We start from the raw sequence: 14,669 nt of genomic DNA, 5'->3' as shown, positions 1-14,669 counted from the left end.
GTGAACATTTTATAGATTTAAGAGAAACTGATACTTCTGACCAAACTATGGGGACCATATTCCCCAGATTGCGTATACCCTCTTTATTTTGGAGGTCAGAAATTCAAATTCATTTAAACAGAGACATGTTCATCAAAAAAATGCATTTTTGTGTTTAATTTTGTAACTTAGAATTAATTAGCGTATTTCAGGTCATTTCCCTGAACCATTAAGTTTGAGTCCTAGAACGTGAAGATCCGATCATTAGATCAAAAGTTACTCAAAGTTATTCATTTATTTATTTATTTATTTGTGGCACACTGTGCGTAAATTAGTGTTAATATCACCTTGTACGCTTTCAAACCTTTCAGTAAATTTAATCTTGTAATATGTATACAAATTTTATTCACTTGCCTCGATAACCTATATATTTCATCCGTGGTTGCGAAAATTGTTTTCATATTTCAATTTAATTTATTAATAGTCTCCATTTTAATTGAATATCTCTATTTTAATTGAAAAACTAATTGTATCTATTTTAATTGATAAATAATATATATTTTAAATAATTGTGATAAATACTATATTAATAATGATAAATGCTATATATTTTTACTATTGTCTGATATGGAATGCATGAAGAAGAGATAAACAAGTTTTAAATATATATTCAGACAAACTTTGATTCACTAGTTCATATTTAGATTCTTATATTCTTATGTACATTCTTTATAATTATTAAAATAACAATAATACCTCAGATGGCTTTTTACTAACATTTCAAACATAGATAATTTAACCAATGTAAACGTGCATGCGTTTCGAATAAATTAAATTTTAATTGCTATTAAGATGAATCATCCCAAAGATTAAAACTTCATAAAAAATACTTGCTGACATGCAGATTATTTGATTAACATATTACACATATTAATATAATAATTACATCATTTTTTAAGAAAAGTGAAGACATTTAACTTAATAAATGAAATAAAATCAGCACGCAAAACCATTAAGAGTTGTTATCAGAAGGATATCATTAATTCTTCATTTTAGGATCTTGTAATGAAACATGATTATCTCTTATTAAAAAATAATTCTTTCAATTTTTTAATGACAGCTAAGCACATCTTATTAAATGAACCCAGGAGGTCAAAACTTGTCTGATCACGTCAGTGAGTGAAGAAATCACCTGTCTCGGCTTCTGATGAGGTCATTGGTTTAGTGTAGTGTTTTATTCCGTGTTTCGTATGTTAAGGAAGAATTACACGTCTAAGAAAAGGCTGTCTTTGGTAGGAACAATGAGAAAAATAAAAAATAAAACACCTCAATAACTTTAAATCTATAATGATAGAATTTTTACATTTTAAGATGCAATCTTAATTATTCGAGCCTTATCTTACTTATTATAACCTTATATATGGTAGAATATTTGTGCAGATGATATTTTAGTTCATGAAGTCTGAGTCAGCAATATGCTTTCTCATAACAACGGGAATAAAATGTGACTTTTTTTTAGATGGATATGGGATTTTTGACTTTCAAAATGTTGAGAAGGGGTTATCCACAATCTGGAAAATGTTATTCCATTACTTAAGTCAAAAAAGCGTCAAGTTTCTTATTTAGTTTTTTAATATCTCCCCACATCTTTGAAATTATTTATAACAATCAAATAATTTTGTCTCAGAATTCTAAAACTTGTTGATTCAAACATAATTTTACGTAAAACAAAATTTTTATAAAAGCATATTATTTTATTTTGCTTGTTTTAATAATACTCAAATAAAATATTTAAATTGTAAGATACACAGATTTTTTTCAAAATTTTGAACTACTTAACTCTAAATGGAAGAATAAAAAATTTGAACCAAATAGGTCGTAAAGTCTAACATTATTAATTAGTTCTAGAGAAATGAAAACTAAAAACTGCTATTACTAAATATATCCTATATTTTTATCATATTAAGTAGGTATTATAGTTTTAAGAAGTCATATATTGTAATAAATTATTTTAATGAAAGAAAGATTTATTTTTAAATTAATAAGATTTAAAACAATATGTTTTTCAATAATTTTTTTTATTATTTGAACTTGCTCATACACTGTAAAAATTCTGGATTACTGTATATAGTAGCGGCACTTTGGGTGCGTCATTCGTACATTCTATTTTTATAGTAAAATACTATACCGTAATATTTGCATTAATTTTCATTTAATTAGAGTGATTCAATTATTTTAAAGAAATTATTACTATAAAAATTACGGTAAATCCGATTTTTCATTTTGTAACATATTCCGGTAAAAATGGAATTTGCGGTAAAAAGTACTGGCACCTTGAATGCCAGTACTTTCTACCATAACTTGATCCGGGATATTTTACAATGCAGTCAATTTGTATCTTAAACATTTTAATAAAAGAAATCACTCGTTGACAATTTTCTAGACGGGAAGAGTTTTAATAGTTTTTTTTTAATTTAAATGTTTTTATTTGATTACATCAAAGGTAATTATTATAATTATTTTTTTAGAAAAATCTATTACAAGTGTTCAGCGAATTGACTAGATTCCTTAGAGATCTATTCTGAAGTAATAAAAAATATATCAAAGTTTATGTTTTCTCAGATTTCTGTTAATGTAAACAGATTTAATTACTTTTTTGCATTTCGCTAATTAACACTGAAATTTCATTGATTAAATTATTGTCCTTAACCTAATGCATTTCAGTTTTATCACCCAACTTTTGGACACTTCAAAGTTCTTTATTTCATGAAAGAACTTCGAAGATGTCATAATTGGCTTCAATTTTAGCATGACGGTGTAGCATATTAGATTTTGCCCCTTTTCCACGACAATAAGTTTAATTATTCTAAAACACGGTGGAGTTGAGATGTTCTGGACCTCCTGTTCTAATTGATTTCTAGAAGGCTTCTAACCCTTAAAGCAAGGGACACATAAAGCAAGTTTTAAGGCGTATTTTACGAGGAGCCAAAGCAGCACGTCCCAAAGTTAGAAGCGGTCATTACTTGAGAGGTGGCGGCCTATTTGGCGTGAAAATACGACCGCGATTCACTTTCAACGATTAAAGCTGCTTGTTCGGAGCCAAACTGTTCACAAGTATAGCAAGGAGTTTTATTTTACATTTTAAAGTTAAGATATATAAATTTCAAATTGATTAGTTTGGGTTCTCCTGAAGAAACTTTTAAAATTTGATGAGTATCTGTTTAAAAGTACGTTGCAACTAGGAATAAAAATAACATATAATTTGAATAAAATTGTTCGAAAGGTTATTTTTTCCCCAATAAGGGACTTTAGGATCCCTTTCATATGATAAAAAAATAATATTACTTATTCCGCGATAATTTACGGAGAAATATAAGACCGGATTTTTTATTTTATGATTATTAGTATAATTATTAGTATTACTTTATTATTATTTTATTGTTACTATTTTATTATTATTTTATTTTAATATGATTATTATTATTTCATAATTATTCAGTGAAGTAAAGCTCTTCTGCTACAGCTATAATGATAAAAAAATAATATTACTTATTCCGCGATAATTTACGGAGAAATATAAGTCCGGATTTTTTATTTTATGATTATTAGTATAATTATTAGTATTACTTTATTATTATTTTATTATTATTATTTTATTTTATTATTATTATTATTATTATTTCATAATTATTCAGTGAAGTAAGGCTCTTCTGCTACAGCTATAATGATAAAAAAATAATATTACTTATTCCGCGATAATTTACGGAGAAATATAAGTCCGGATTTTTTATTTTATGATTATTACTATTATTATTATTATTATTACTATTATTTTATTATTATTATTTTATTATTATATTTTATTATTATTATTTTTTATTATTTTATTTTGTTATTATTATTATTATTATTATTATTTTATTATTATTCAGTGAAGTATATCTGTCCCTCAACATCTATAGTTTGTCTAAAGTAAGAACTCGAAGTAAGAAGAAAGTAAGAACGTTTCGGTGACTATGGTAACGAGGTATAACTATTTCAAGTAGGGGTGTGAGGTCACTGTTTTGGACAGGCTTATTCTCGGGTTGGCGAGAGAAAGGGAAACTTTTTCTTCTGTCTACTGTGTTAGCCCTAGAGTGAAGCGAAGCTACCCTCCCTGAAATGCGCTATACTTGTTTCCATAGTAGCAGACGGCCTCAGACATTGTGGAGGGGGGAGTTCTTACCATAGACAAACTATAGTGGTTTAGTGGTGTCATGGAAGTTAAGGTATTACAACTTCATGATAAACGGCATGATTATGTAAATATGGTGATTATTGTGTACAGACTGACCCTGTGTCTCATTGATCTGGAGCTAGATGAGCTTTAAGCCGTCATTGAGGATCTTAACCAAGTCCTTTAAAACGACAGTTCAGTGTCTTAACCACTGGCCTATTACAGCTCAAATTATTCAGTTAACAAATCAATATTTTTGAATGATTTTAGTTTCATTTTATTCATTGAAATATGCTCTTTTGACCTATATTTACCAAATTTTATACTCTAAGATCGTTAGTATTTTTTTAAATGTAAAGTTTTTGCAATATTAAATCTTAGAGATTCTTACAACCTAAAAATTATAGAAATTAAGAATAAATGAAACAAAAATCATTTAAAAATATTGAGTAGTTAATGAACTAATAAGGAAACTCCAGGATCTGTAGTTTAACATATGGAAAGTAAAATCCTTTTTCTAACTGAAAGAAGGACTGTTATTGTATTTTTTTGCAGCCAAAATTTATATTTAGGCCACATTGTCATTAGATATTTTTAGAATTTACCAAGGAAGCAAATGAATTAAAATCTGTATGCAATATTTTTTTTACGTGCAAAAATTAATTCTAAAATTAAGTTAAAGATTCTCGCTTTTTGTGAGCACAAAACAGGAGGCCTAGCTCTAACATAAGACGACCGATTTCCAGCTACAATAAATCCGTTTTCTTGAAGCATCTTTATTTTATATTTTATTTGAATCAACTCATTTTTCATCTCTTTTAATGTTCACAAAATGCGTTTTGGAAAATTGGAACTCTGCTTGACTTGAAAATTTCTAGAAGATCAATATCAAAATTTACCTGGAGACCAGGAAAGATTTTTTTTTCTAAGAACTATACCTAACTAGCTGACTGTTTCAGTAGAGATGTCTAAGCTGACGTCACTTCACCATCTTGTTCACTGGAAATCCATCAATGATCAATCAGTTACAGATACAACCAATAGGAATGCGTTTCTATTGGGACTGGAATACGTATCATCCAATAGGAATAGTGCAAACGGAAAATGATTGAATGATAGTGGAAGACTGATCTAGTTCAGCCTGGTTCACTGGACAAAAGAGGTTACTCAGATGATAATTTTTTTTTTTTACTTAGAACTTGGTACCGGACTTGGTTTCGTTATTGATGTAAATATTTGTTTTACCAACGTTTTTATTTTTAAATTTTTTCTACCAATATTAATTATTTAATGTATTTTCTTTTTTATAAAAGAAATTTTTTAGTTTTTGGTTTCAAATTTTGACACCGAAATGGGAAAAAATGCAAGCATGCATTCTTCATCGACGAAAGAAAGATTTGATTGGATAGTCTAAACAATGTGCTCATTTCTAAAAAGTGCGTTAATACTCTTTAATTAAGGTCCTTTTTTATCTTCTTTAAATACTGATTATTTCAGTTTGTTCAAAAACTACTAAGAGTGTAAAATTGAGATGATTATTTTTTGTCAAAACTTGAATTTAAAATTTTGTTAACTTGATGATTATTCATTGTCAAAATTTAAATTTAATAATATTTACTTACTTTGATGATTAACAATTAAGATTATGATTTAGATCAAAATTTAAATATAAAAACCTGAAATATACTCAAAATAAAGATTAATAAATAATCTATAAAAGAAAATTAGCTTTTAGTTTCTTAGTGTGATTTATTTATTTAATGAGATACAATTTTTGAAACTGTTTCTGTCTTTGCTCCTTAATAAATCAATTTTGCAATTAATCTGAAATGTTTTTAGAAATTCTAATAAAAAAAAATAGTTTTAATTTAGGGCAATTCGTACATTCTACTGCATTTTGTTAGCATATTTATGCCCAGAAAAACTTTTCCTCCATCCTATTATCCCAAATTGGTTGTTAAATTAAGCAATCAAAATCATTTTATGAGCCCAATAATTGAATTTAAATTCAAGAGCGTTCCTTCAGAATGAAATTAAAGCTCTCCTTTTGAGAGCTTGATATTTTTAAAAATCTAATTTAATGTAATCCTATTTACAATATTATCAGATAAAGATCTTTCATCTTTTTCGCTGAAAAAAAAGTGGTAAAAAGTATTAAAAATAATAATCAGATTTGCTCTTTTTGTATCTCCTTTTCAAGCCTTTTTTACTAAAATTTATTTGCCAACATTAACCCCCAGCTATCGTTTGCTTATTTCTTAAGATCCCATTTTCGTTTGGCGGACTGATTCTTCGGAGATCCTTATAAATATAATAGGTGGGACAACGCATGACCGCGCCAAGGCTTTTAATGAAGTCCCTAGCATAATGGCTAGCGATCTAATAATAAAACACTTTTCTTTTCCAAAGAACTAGCTTGAAACACTAATTAAACTGTCTGTTCCTCGCTGCTCTTTAATTGACATTGTGGTTCAAGGTTTTAACTCGCCATTTTTAACTGTCGCCAAAGCGAACAATTCATGAGCAGACGATAATGGAAAAAAATTTTGAAGGAGAAAATGGTAGCATTCGAGCGAACATTTTACGCGAAGTAAGTTGTGTAATTAAATTACATTTTCCCATCCGTTTTTTTTACGTTATGCATCGCGTGAAATCCTGAATATATTAACCCCGATGCCATTAGTCCGTATATTGAGTTGATTTTTAGGTAGGGAAATTTTCTTTTCGCTGCTTCCTTTTATTTCATTTTTTTTTGTTCCAATTTTTTTTTCTATCGTTCGGCAACAAAGAATGCTCCACTTTATGTGTTGCCAAATCTTATAAATCTAATTTCTACTGACGCTAATTTCACGTTTGAAGACCTTAGAGTTGCTCTAAGTTTGCTTTCGTCGAAGTAGGGTTACTTTTTCGTTTGGAAAAGGGTGATAATAACTTTTCTTAATTCCCTCTTGTTTTACCACTCCTGTAATGTTGAGAAATATCTTACAGTAGTAATTGTTTTCTGCTTCTTATAATTCAGTTGTAAGAATTTTATCTGAGTGCATTATAGTGAATGTGTACAAAATATGCTAGTCGTACATAATAGAGATTGGAAAACTAAAAAACTAAAATATGCTTAACGATAAAAATGTGTATAAGTATTGAGTATTGAATATAGTTAAGTGCGGCGAGCTCTCTGCTTATCGCTTATAGCTCTGCGTTTGCGTGTATAATATTATCTCTCTGTGTTCAAAAACAATTACTGCCGTCGACGTTGCCACCACCACTGTTTCAAAAAAGTTTTAAACAAGCTTGTTTTTATTTTTCATAACTCAAAATGCATTAGATGAAACAGTAAATTTTTCTTAAAAATTTTTTTGCACACTTCTAAAGAAATATTTAAGGAACATTCTGACGTCAAATATTATTGATGCGATCATTAGTATTTGAGATAATATATGTCAAAATAGAAGATTATTTTGTCACAGCGTTATTCAGTTGTTTCTAATTAAAAATGTACCTACTATTTATTTATTAAATACGGAAATTTTTAGAGTTTAAGTGATTTAAAAGAGCTAATGATGAGGCTATAGTGTCGGCTGTTTAGAATATACATTTCAGTTTTTCCATTGCTATTTGAAGGAAATGACAACCTCTGGAGTAGCTACAAAGTTGATCAACAATGATGATTGATCATTCATGATCATTACCATTTGAAGGCTATATACATGTATGATTTGTGGCTGTAACAAAACCACCACTCCATGGTATGTTCTCCGTACATTTATGAAGCATTGCAATGTGATTACCATACATGTATGTTGCATTTACCATATGAATAAGTAAATATGGTATGTTTCAATGGTTTGCCATGTGCATATGTTACTTTCCCATAACTGTTTGGTATTTTACCATAAGATTACCATGAAAGTAAAGTGTGTTCGAATACATTTGCCATATGTGTGTGGTACATTTCCGTAAAGGATTGTCTTTCCATATAAATGCTATACAGATATCCATGGTTACTATAGGTTTGCGGTGTCTTGTCATATAAATGCTATACAATTCTTAATGGTTATTATAGACCTATGGTATCCTGCCACACAAATTTCTATGGTTGCCATAGGTTTATGGCGTTGTGCTATATTGATCTCTATGGCCACCATAGGCGTAAGGTATATTGTCATACAATTTACTATGGTAACCATAGGTTGCCATTGATTACCACAGGTCTCTCTATGGCAAATTTTCCTAAGGGGAGACACTAATCATGTATTGTAATCAACATCATTATTCACCTTATTTTCATCCAGTCGTCGTCAATGCTATTTTATTTTCAGCTCATTTTCAGTATCTTTTACTCCTTTGTCAATTTAAAAAAGAAATTATTACAAGTTAAGTGGACAATGATATCAACCTTAAAAAATCCGCATATATTTAACAGTACCTCTCTTTCCAAATATAAAAATACTGGAAGCTTGATGATAGAAGAATTATTTCATTATATGGTTTTAAACATACACTTGCAATTTAAGCCCACCACAATGCATCTTTAAATTTAAAATTTATTCCTTTTTCTTCAATCGGGAAATTGAAACACGTACTTTGTAGAGATATTACAATTAAAAAAAATTAAATTTAAGAAAAAAAAACATGTTAAATGTGTTGCATTGAAAATACCGAATAAAAGAAATTATTTTCCAATGGGAAAAATTATCCTTATCCCATTTGTGTTAATATGTCTATTATTGTGCTATTCTTGTTCTAAATGTACAATGCCAAGTTATAATATTCTATCAAAAATTTATCAAAATATAATTAGGAAAGTTAAAACACGCGTGCTTACGATGTTTTATTTTCATAAAAAATAGTCAGATAATTAAAAAATGCATTAATAATCTATTAATTATAACAATACCAAAAAGGAAGAATTGTTTTCCGTCATAAAAAAATTAATCAACTAAATTTGTAACACCGACAGCAAATCCCGAAACTTTTCACTCCAACACCTCTGGAGAAGAAAAAAAAACATGTTTTCAACGCCTCAATCCTAAATACACGCGAAATTGTAATTTTCTAGGAAAAACTCTTCTTCGAGAAAAAGAGAGGGGTGAAAAAAACAGATGAAAAACTCCGGCACTCTCGAAACTTCATTTTTAAACTACCACCAAATCGTCCTTCTTTTCAAGAAACTGTAGTCTGGAAGCTAAATTTATTTTTCTAGTTTCTTTTTTTTTTTTCATTTGTATCTGCAGGTCGGAAAAAACCACCTAACAGGAAGCGATTGGTATTATAGAAACGAAAAAAAAAAATCACACACACACATACAAAGCAAAACCTTAAAAGTAAAACAAGAAATAAGAAAAAAAAAAGGTGCAAGTTAACCGTGCCATGAAACCATTGAAACAGGAGAGGGAAAATAGGGGCGAGGCAGAAAAGGTAAAAGAAAGAAACAGAAATCTAGGAATGGTAGTGTGTGTGTTTCGTTGGAGTGTGATACTTTCGGGAAAAAGCTGCTGACCGTAGAGTTGTGAAAAAGTCATCTAGGTCGGAACAGCTGTACGTTTCTTCCAATTTCTCTTCGGTTTCTAGAGATTGTTTCAGGAAGATTGAAGCCTCCACTATTCAACTCGCAAGCTGATACTGGTTCTGATTGTGCCTCTATTCTTTCTTAACAAAATCTTTTACACTTTTATTTTTCTGCGGTTTGGAGAAACAAAAAAAAATCTATTTGAAGCATTAATTTTCTTTAAATTGTTCTTATAATTACAGTAAAATGTTACTATACTTAGCAAAGATTGCATGGAATGGAAGTTCTTTAAAATATTTTTTTTAAATAATTTGAGAAAATGCTTCTATACTTTTCAAACGTTGCATATAATGAAAGTGCTTTAATTTAAAAGTAAAAAATTTGTAATTAAAAAAATATTGCGTAAACATTGTCGTCTGCATTTTGATTGTGTACCTATTCTTTCTTAATCAAAATCTTTTGCACTTTAATTTTTCTGTAGTTTGGAGAAACAAAAAAAAAATTCCGTTCGAAGCATTAATTTTCTTTAAATTGTTCTTATAATTACAGTAAAATGTTACAATACTTAGCAAAGATTGCAAGAAATGGAAGTTCTTTAAAATTATTTCTTTTTCAAATAATTTGAGAAAATATTTCTATACTTACCAAACGTTGCATATAATGAAAGTTCTTTAATCTAAAAGTTAAAAATTTGTGATTAAAACAATAATGCGCAAGCATTGTCGTCTGCATTTTAATTGTGTACCTATTCTTTCTTAACAAAATCTTGTGGACTTTTATTTTTCTGTGGTTTGGAGAAACAAAAAAAAATCCGTTTGAAGCATTAATTTTCATTAAATTGTTCTTATAATTGTAGTAAAATGTTACTATGCTTAGCAAAGACTGCATGGAATGGAAGTTCTTTAAAATAAACTTTAAAACTTAAAGTTAAAAAAAGTGCATAGTATTGTTGTCTACGTTCTAATTAAGACTAAATTTTTTTCTTGGAAAAATCAGTTGGTGTTTTATTTTGCGTAATTTAGCAAAATAAACTTCTTTTTTTTTAATAATTAGAGTAAAATGTTTCTATACTTTATTAAACGTTGCATGTAATGAAAGTTCTTTAAATCGAAAAATATGATATATATTATGAAAGTATTGCCCCCTCCCCAATTTTTGTTTCTAATATAATTTTAAATAACTTTCTTCTTTAAATCACTGTTTGTAAAAGAATTAATAACTCTTTGATTTGGTTGCAAAATTTCGACCTCTTTTAACATAGGAAGACTTCGAATGCATAAAAATCAAATTAAACCTTAACAAAATTGAATTAAAATAGCAGTTTTGGATTAAAATATAGTACCGTCAGTACATTGACGGAAAATAGTACAAAAAATGCGATTTATTTCCAGCCAATTACCATTAGAATTATGTTTTTGAAAGTTATTTCCATATATTGTTTCCTGCTGCCAGAGCAACCCAGTAGGGGGCGCAAAAGATTATCATAATTCATTGGTTACAGTTAAAGAAATTTAGTTCTGTCGCAGCGGGTTCTTTTTTCCACCGTTGTCTCTCACAAATTTCAGTTCAAACGACGCTTATCTTGTTCATCTTTCCCAAGCAGCTGCGAAACGTCCGCCGTAAACGTCATAACCTCCTGTTGCCAACCGCTGAGTAATAACGCACAAAATATATCAACACATTCATTTGGTTATTTTAAGAAAACGTTTTTTTTTCTTCCATTGCTCTGCTTGTTCGAAACATTAATCCCATTATAAATACATATTTGGTTGCCTTGAAATAGATTGTGATGATATATTCTAACTAATTTCGTACCAAAAAAAAACAGCGCTTTTATTTTTATTGTTTATTAATTTTAAGTGCGACCAGAACACATTGTTTAAAATATTTAATAAATTTTTTGCAATCAACTGTAGTTGTTGCAGTCTTGTCTATGGCAGTACTAAATGGCAGTACTAAATTGTATGGATGGTAGACTGAATATAAACAATAACAAACTTTTTTAAACCGGAAGAAATTTAAAATATTTCCGGCGTATCTCTCCGCGTATGTTAATGCTTACGAGGCGAGGTGTGAACAGGCTTAACATTCAAGGTTGTTAATGTGATTTATGGTTAAATTCACGCATTTTTTTTCAGCATTCATAAGAGAGTTTCCTGCGATTTGTAAATTCTAACTAGTTATGAGTTTAAAACAAATTGATGAAAATTTAAATCACATCATAAATAAAGTGTAAGCTTTGCCATGTTTTGAGAGTTGTCCCTTATTTGGCCATATTTGTGAAAAATATCACCGTAAGTTAATTCTTTAATAGCATCATACCGGACATAGCATGCTTGCGGGATCTTTCAAATTCATATGCTGTTTGTTTTATTGAAATTTAAATTGAAAGAGTGCGCTATATTATATATTCAAGTATTATAATATTTGATGGCGCCCTTTTTCAAGCTTCGTCATAATCAAACGAAAGTAGTAACCCGGAAATCTTCAGATTTTAAATATGCACTAAAACATTGCATTTCAAAACGAAAAGAAAAATACTTATTTAAAACAATACTCAAACTGTAATTTGCTTGGCATGATGCTGTTGACCGAGACCAACTCATGATAAGAAATTTTTCCACAATCAAACGATTTTCTTCTCAACTTATAATTTTTGGAAACGCGTGAGAAACATTTTTTCCCAGTATCAATTTTAAACTTTCACAGTTATGACGCACTTTATGTTGGTACCAAATATACTATTTGTACCTATTTTAGTGTATTTGGTACCTATTAAAACTTTACCAATTACCAAGACACCATTAGATTCTGTAACCGAAATTAATTTAGTAACCGAAATTAATTAATTCGTGTCAAAAATAGCATTGTGATTCTTTACGGTTCTAATTAACTTGGTACCTATTTCCCATTAATTTTACTTTTTAGTTCATAGTTTTATTTTCAATTAGTACCAATTACCAAAATTAATTAAGCATCGGCAACTTAATTTTCCGTTGGTTTTAAACTATTTATTTTGAGCCGCGATGGCTCAGGGAATAGAGCGTTCGCCTTACAATGAGGTGAACCGGGTTTCGATCCCGGCAGATGGCTGGTTGATACGAATTCCGCATCCGACTTGCACCGACCACAGAGCTGATGTGAAATATCCTCAGTGGTAGACGGATCGTGGGTTAGAGTGCCCTTGCAGTCAGGCTAACCGTGGGAGGTTCTCGTGGTCTTCCTCTCCATGTAATGCGGATTAGTTCCATCAAAATCTCCTCCGCGAAGGCAAATTTCTCCCAATACTAGATCCAGGAGTTCCCTTGTCTTCTGGATTGGGTTCAAAATTACAAGGCTACGGAGTTGAATATTAGTAGTCGTAAACCCAGAAATTGGGTCGGCTGTTCAACGACGGTTATAAAATAAAATAAAAAAACTATTTATTTTTATGTAAACATGTTGTAAAAGCATAACTATGAAAAAAAGTACTCTCACATGGCTTCCGAAAACTTCCCGTTGCCCATTAAATTTATTTGACATAACGACTAAGAAAATAATTAAATATCAAAGAGCGTGTAAAAAATTGCTTTTTTATTAATAGCAGCTATAAGCTAGCAAACTTCACCGATAAATAAAATTGAAAAAAAAGAGAAAAAAAAGAATCGTCTGAATTTTAATTTATATTGCTGAGCCCTAAGTCAATGAGAAAATTTCTCTTCTTCAACCGTCTATCAAGAGCGATACAGTTGAAATTTTTTAACTAATTTTAGGATAGCGAGCTAAAATTGCCCCACATTTTTGAACACTTACGAAAAAATCTCTAGAATGAGAAAGACTCACACAGTCAGACCTACTCTTCATTTTATTATTATTGCCAAAAAAATTTTTAATGAAATATACATAGATTAAGAGCAGTGATTACGGAAAACCCTTTATATACCACGCAATCATTACGCAAATCCTGAGTGCACTAATCCTACGAAAGATTCAATTTTTGAAATTAGAATCTCTGAAATTCCGATTAACGGGAATAGAATAGTTTATACTAACATTGTTAGAAGATTATGCAATTAACAAATGCTCATTATATTTGCCGAATTTAGCCATAAAGGGCACTATTTGGTAAACCTAAACAGAGAAATGCAAACAGACTGCAGTAGCTTACGTAGTGATTTAGCATATAATACGACAACAGCTAGCGTTTATATAATATTAATATAGTACCAATTTAAAAATGACTAAAAACAATTTTTTTTTCAGATCAATATCAGTATTATTGGGGATCAGCTCACTGGTTTTACAATGGAAATATTGCTCACAATAATTACAGCATACCCATTCAGAAAAATACTGGAGGAAAACCTTACATTACAACCCAATGGAATACTACACTGTTAAACATCTCTGGTAATATTCGTAAGTACAAACAAATATAATTTTTGATTATTACAATTCAATCACTTTTTCCGTATTGATAAAAATTTATGTAACTGTTTTATTTAATTTTATTTGATCAAAAAATCTGCATCTGTGTATTTAGTCTTCCGATTCGATTTTGTATGAATAAATACAAAGCAAATTGACAACACTGTAACAATTAATATCTACAGTTATTTACAAGTTGATGTATAGTTATAAACATAATTGATTCCAGTTATTTAATGCGTTATTAATGAGGGAAAATATTTTTACATTTATTATTTCTTCACTATCAAAATATATCGAACACCAGGATTGCAATTAAAGGTACGTTGTCCTAACAACTTGCAATTTTCATTCAGATAAAATAATACTTCGATGATTGTTATTTTATTGACCTTGCACACCACATATCTTTGTAATTTTTTCATCAATTTTGTTTGCGTTGAAAGTTTCTTCAGTATTATTTGGCATCAATAGATATATTAGTTTCTTTTTTTTCAATTCGTACTATTAGTTCACACTCTCCCTATATATATATATATAGAGTAAAATGTTTCTATA

The 14,669-nt window shown here is 29.3% G+C and overlaps 1 protein-coding gene across 1 annotated transcript in view; it reads left to right on the top strand.

The window, feature by feature from the left end:
• Window positions 1-14,669, top strand: part of LOC107437680 (polycystin-1-like protein 1) — a 584,482-nt gene that overhangs the window by 239,185 nt on the left and 330,628 nt on the right. The window contains exon 5 of the mRNA XM_071186788.1: window positions 13,947-14,102. Within this exon, the coding sequence (XP_071042889.1) occupies window positions 13,947-14,102 (156 nt within the window). The remainder of the gene's footprint in view (window positions 1-13,946; window positions 14,103-14,669) is intronic.

This window comes from Parasteatoda tepidariorum, chromosome 10, assembly GCF_043381705.1.
Source record: "Parasteatoda tepidariorum isolate YZ-2023 chromosome 10, CAS_Ptep_4.0, whole genome shotgun sequence".
Taxonomy (NCBI): Eukaryota; Metazoa; Arthropoda; class Arachnida; order Araneae; family Theridiidae; genus Parasteatoda; species Parasteatoda tepidariorum.
The sequence above is the reverse complement of the archived record's forward strand: the minus strand, read 5'-3'. Positions and strand labels throughout refer to the sequence as shown.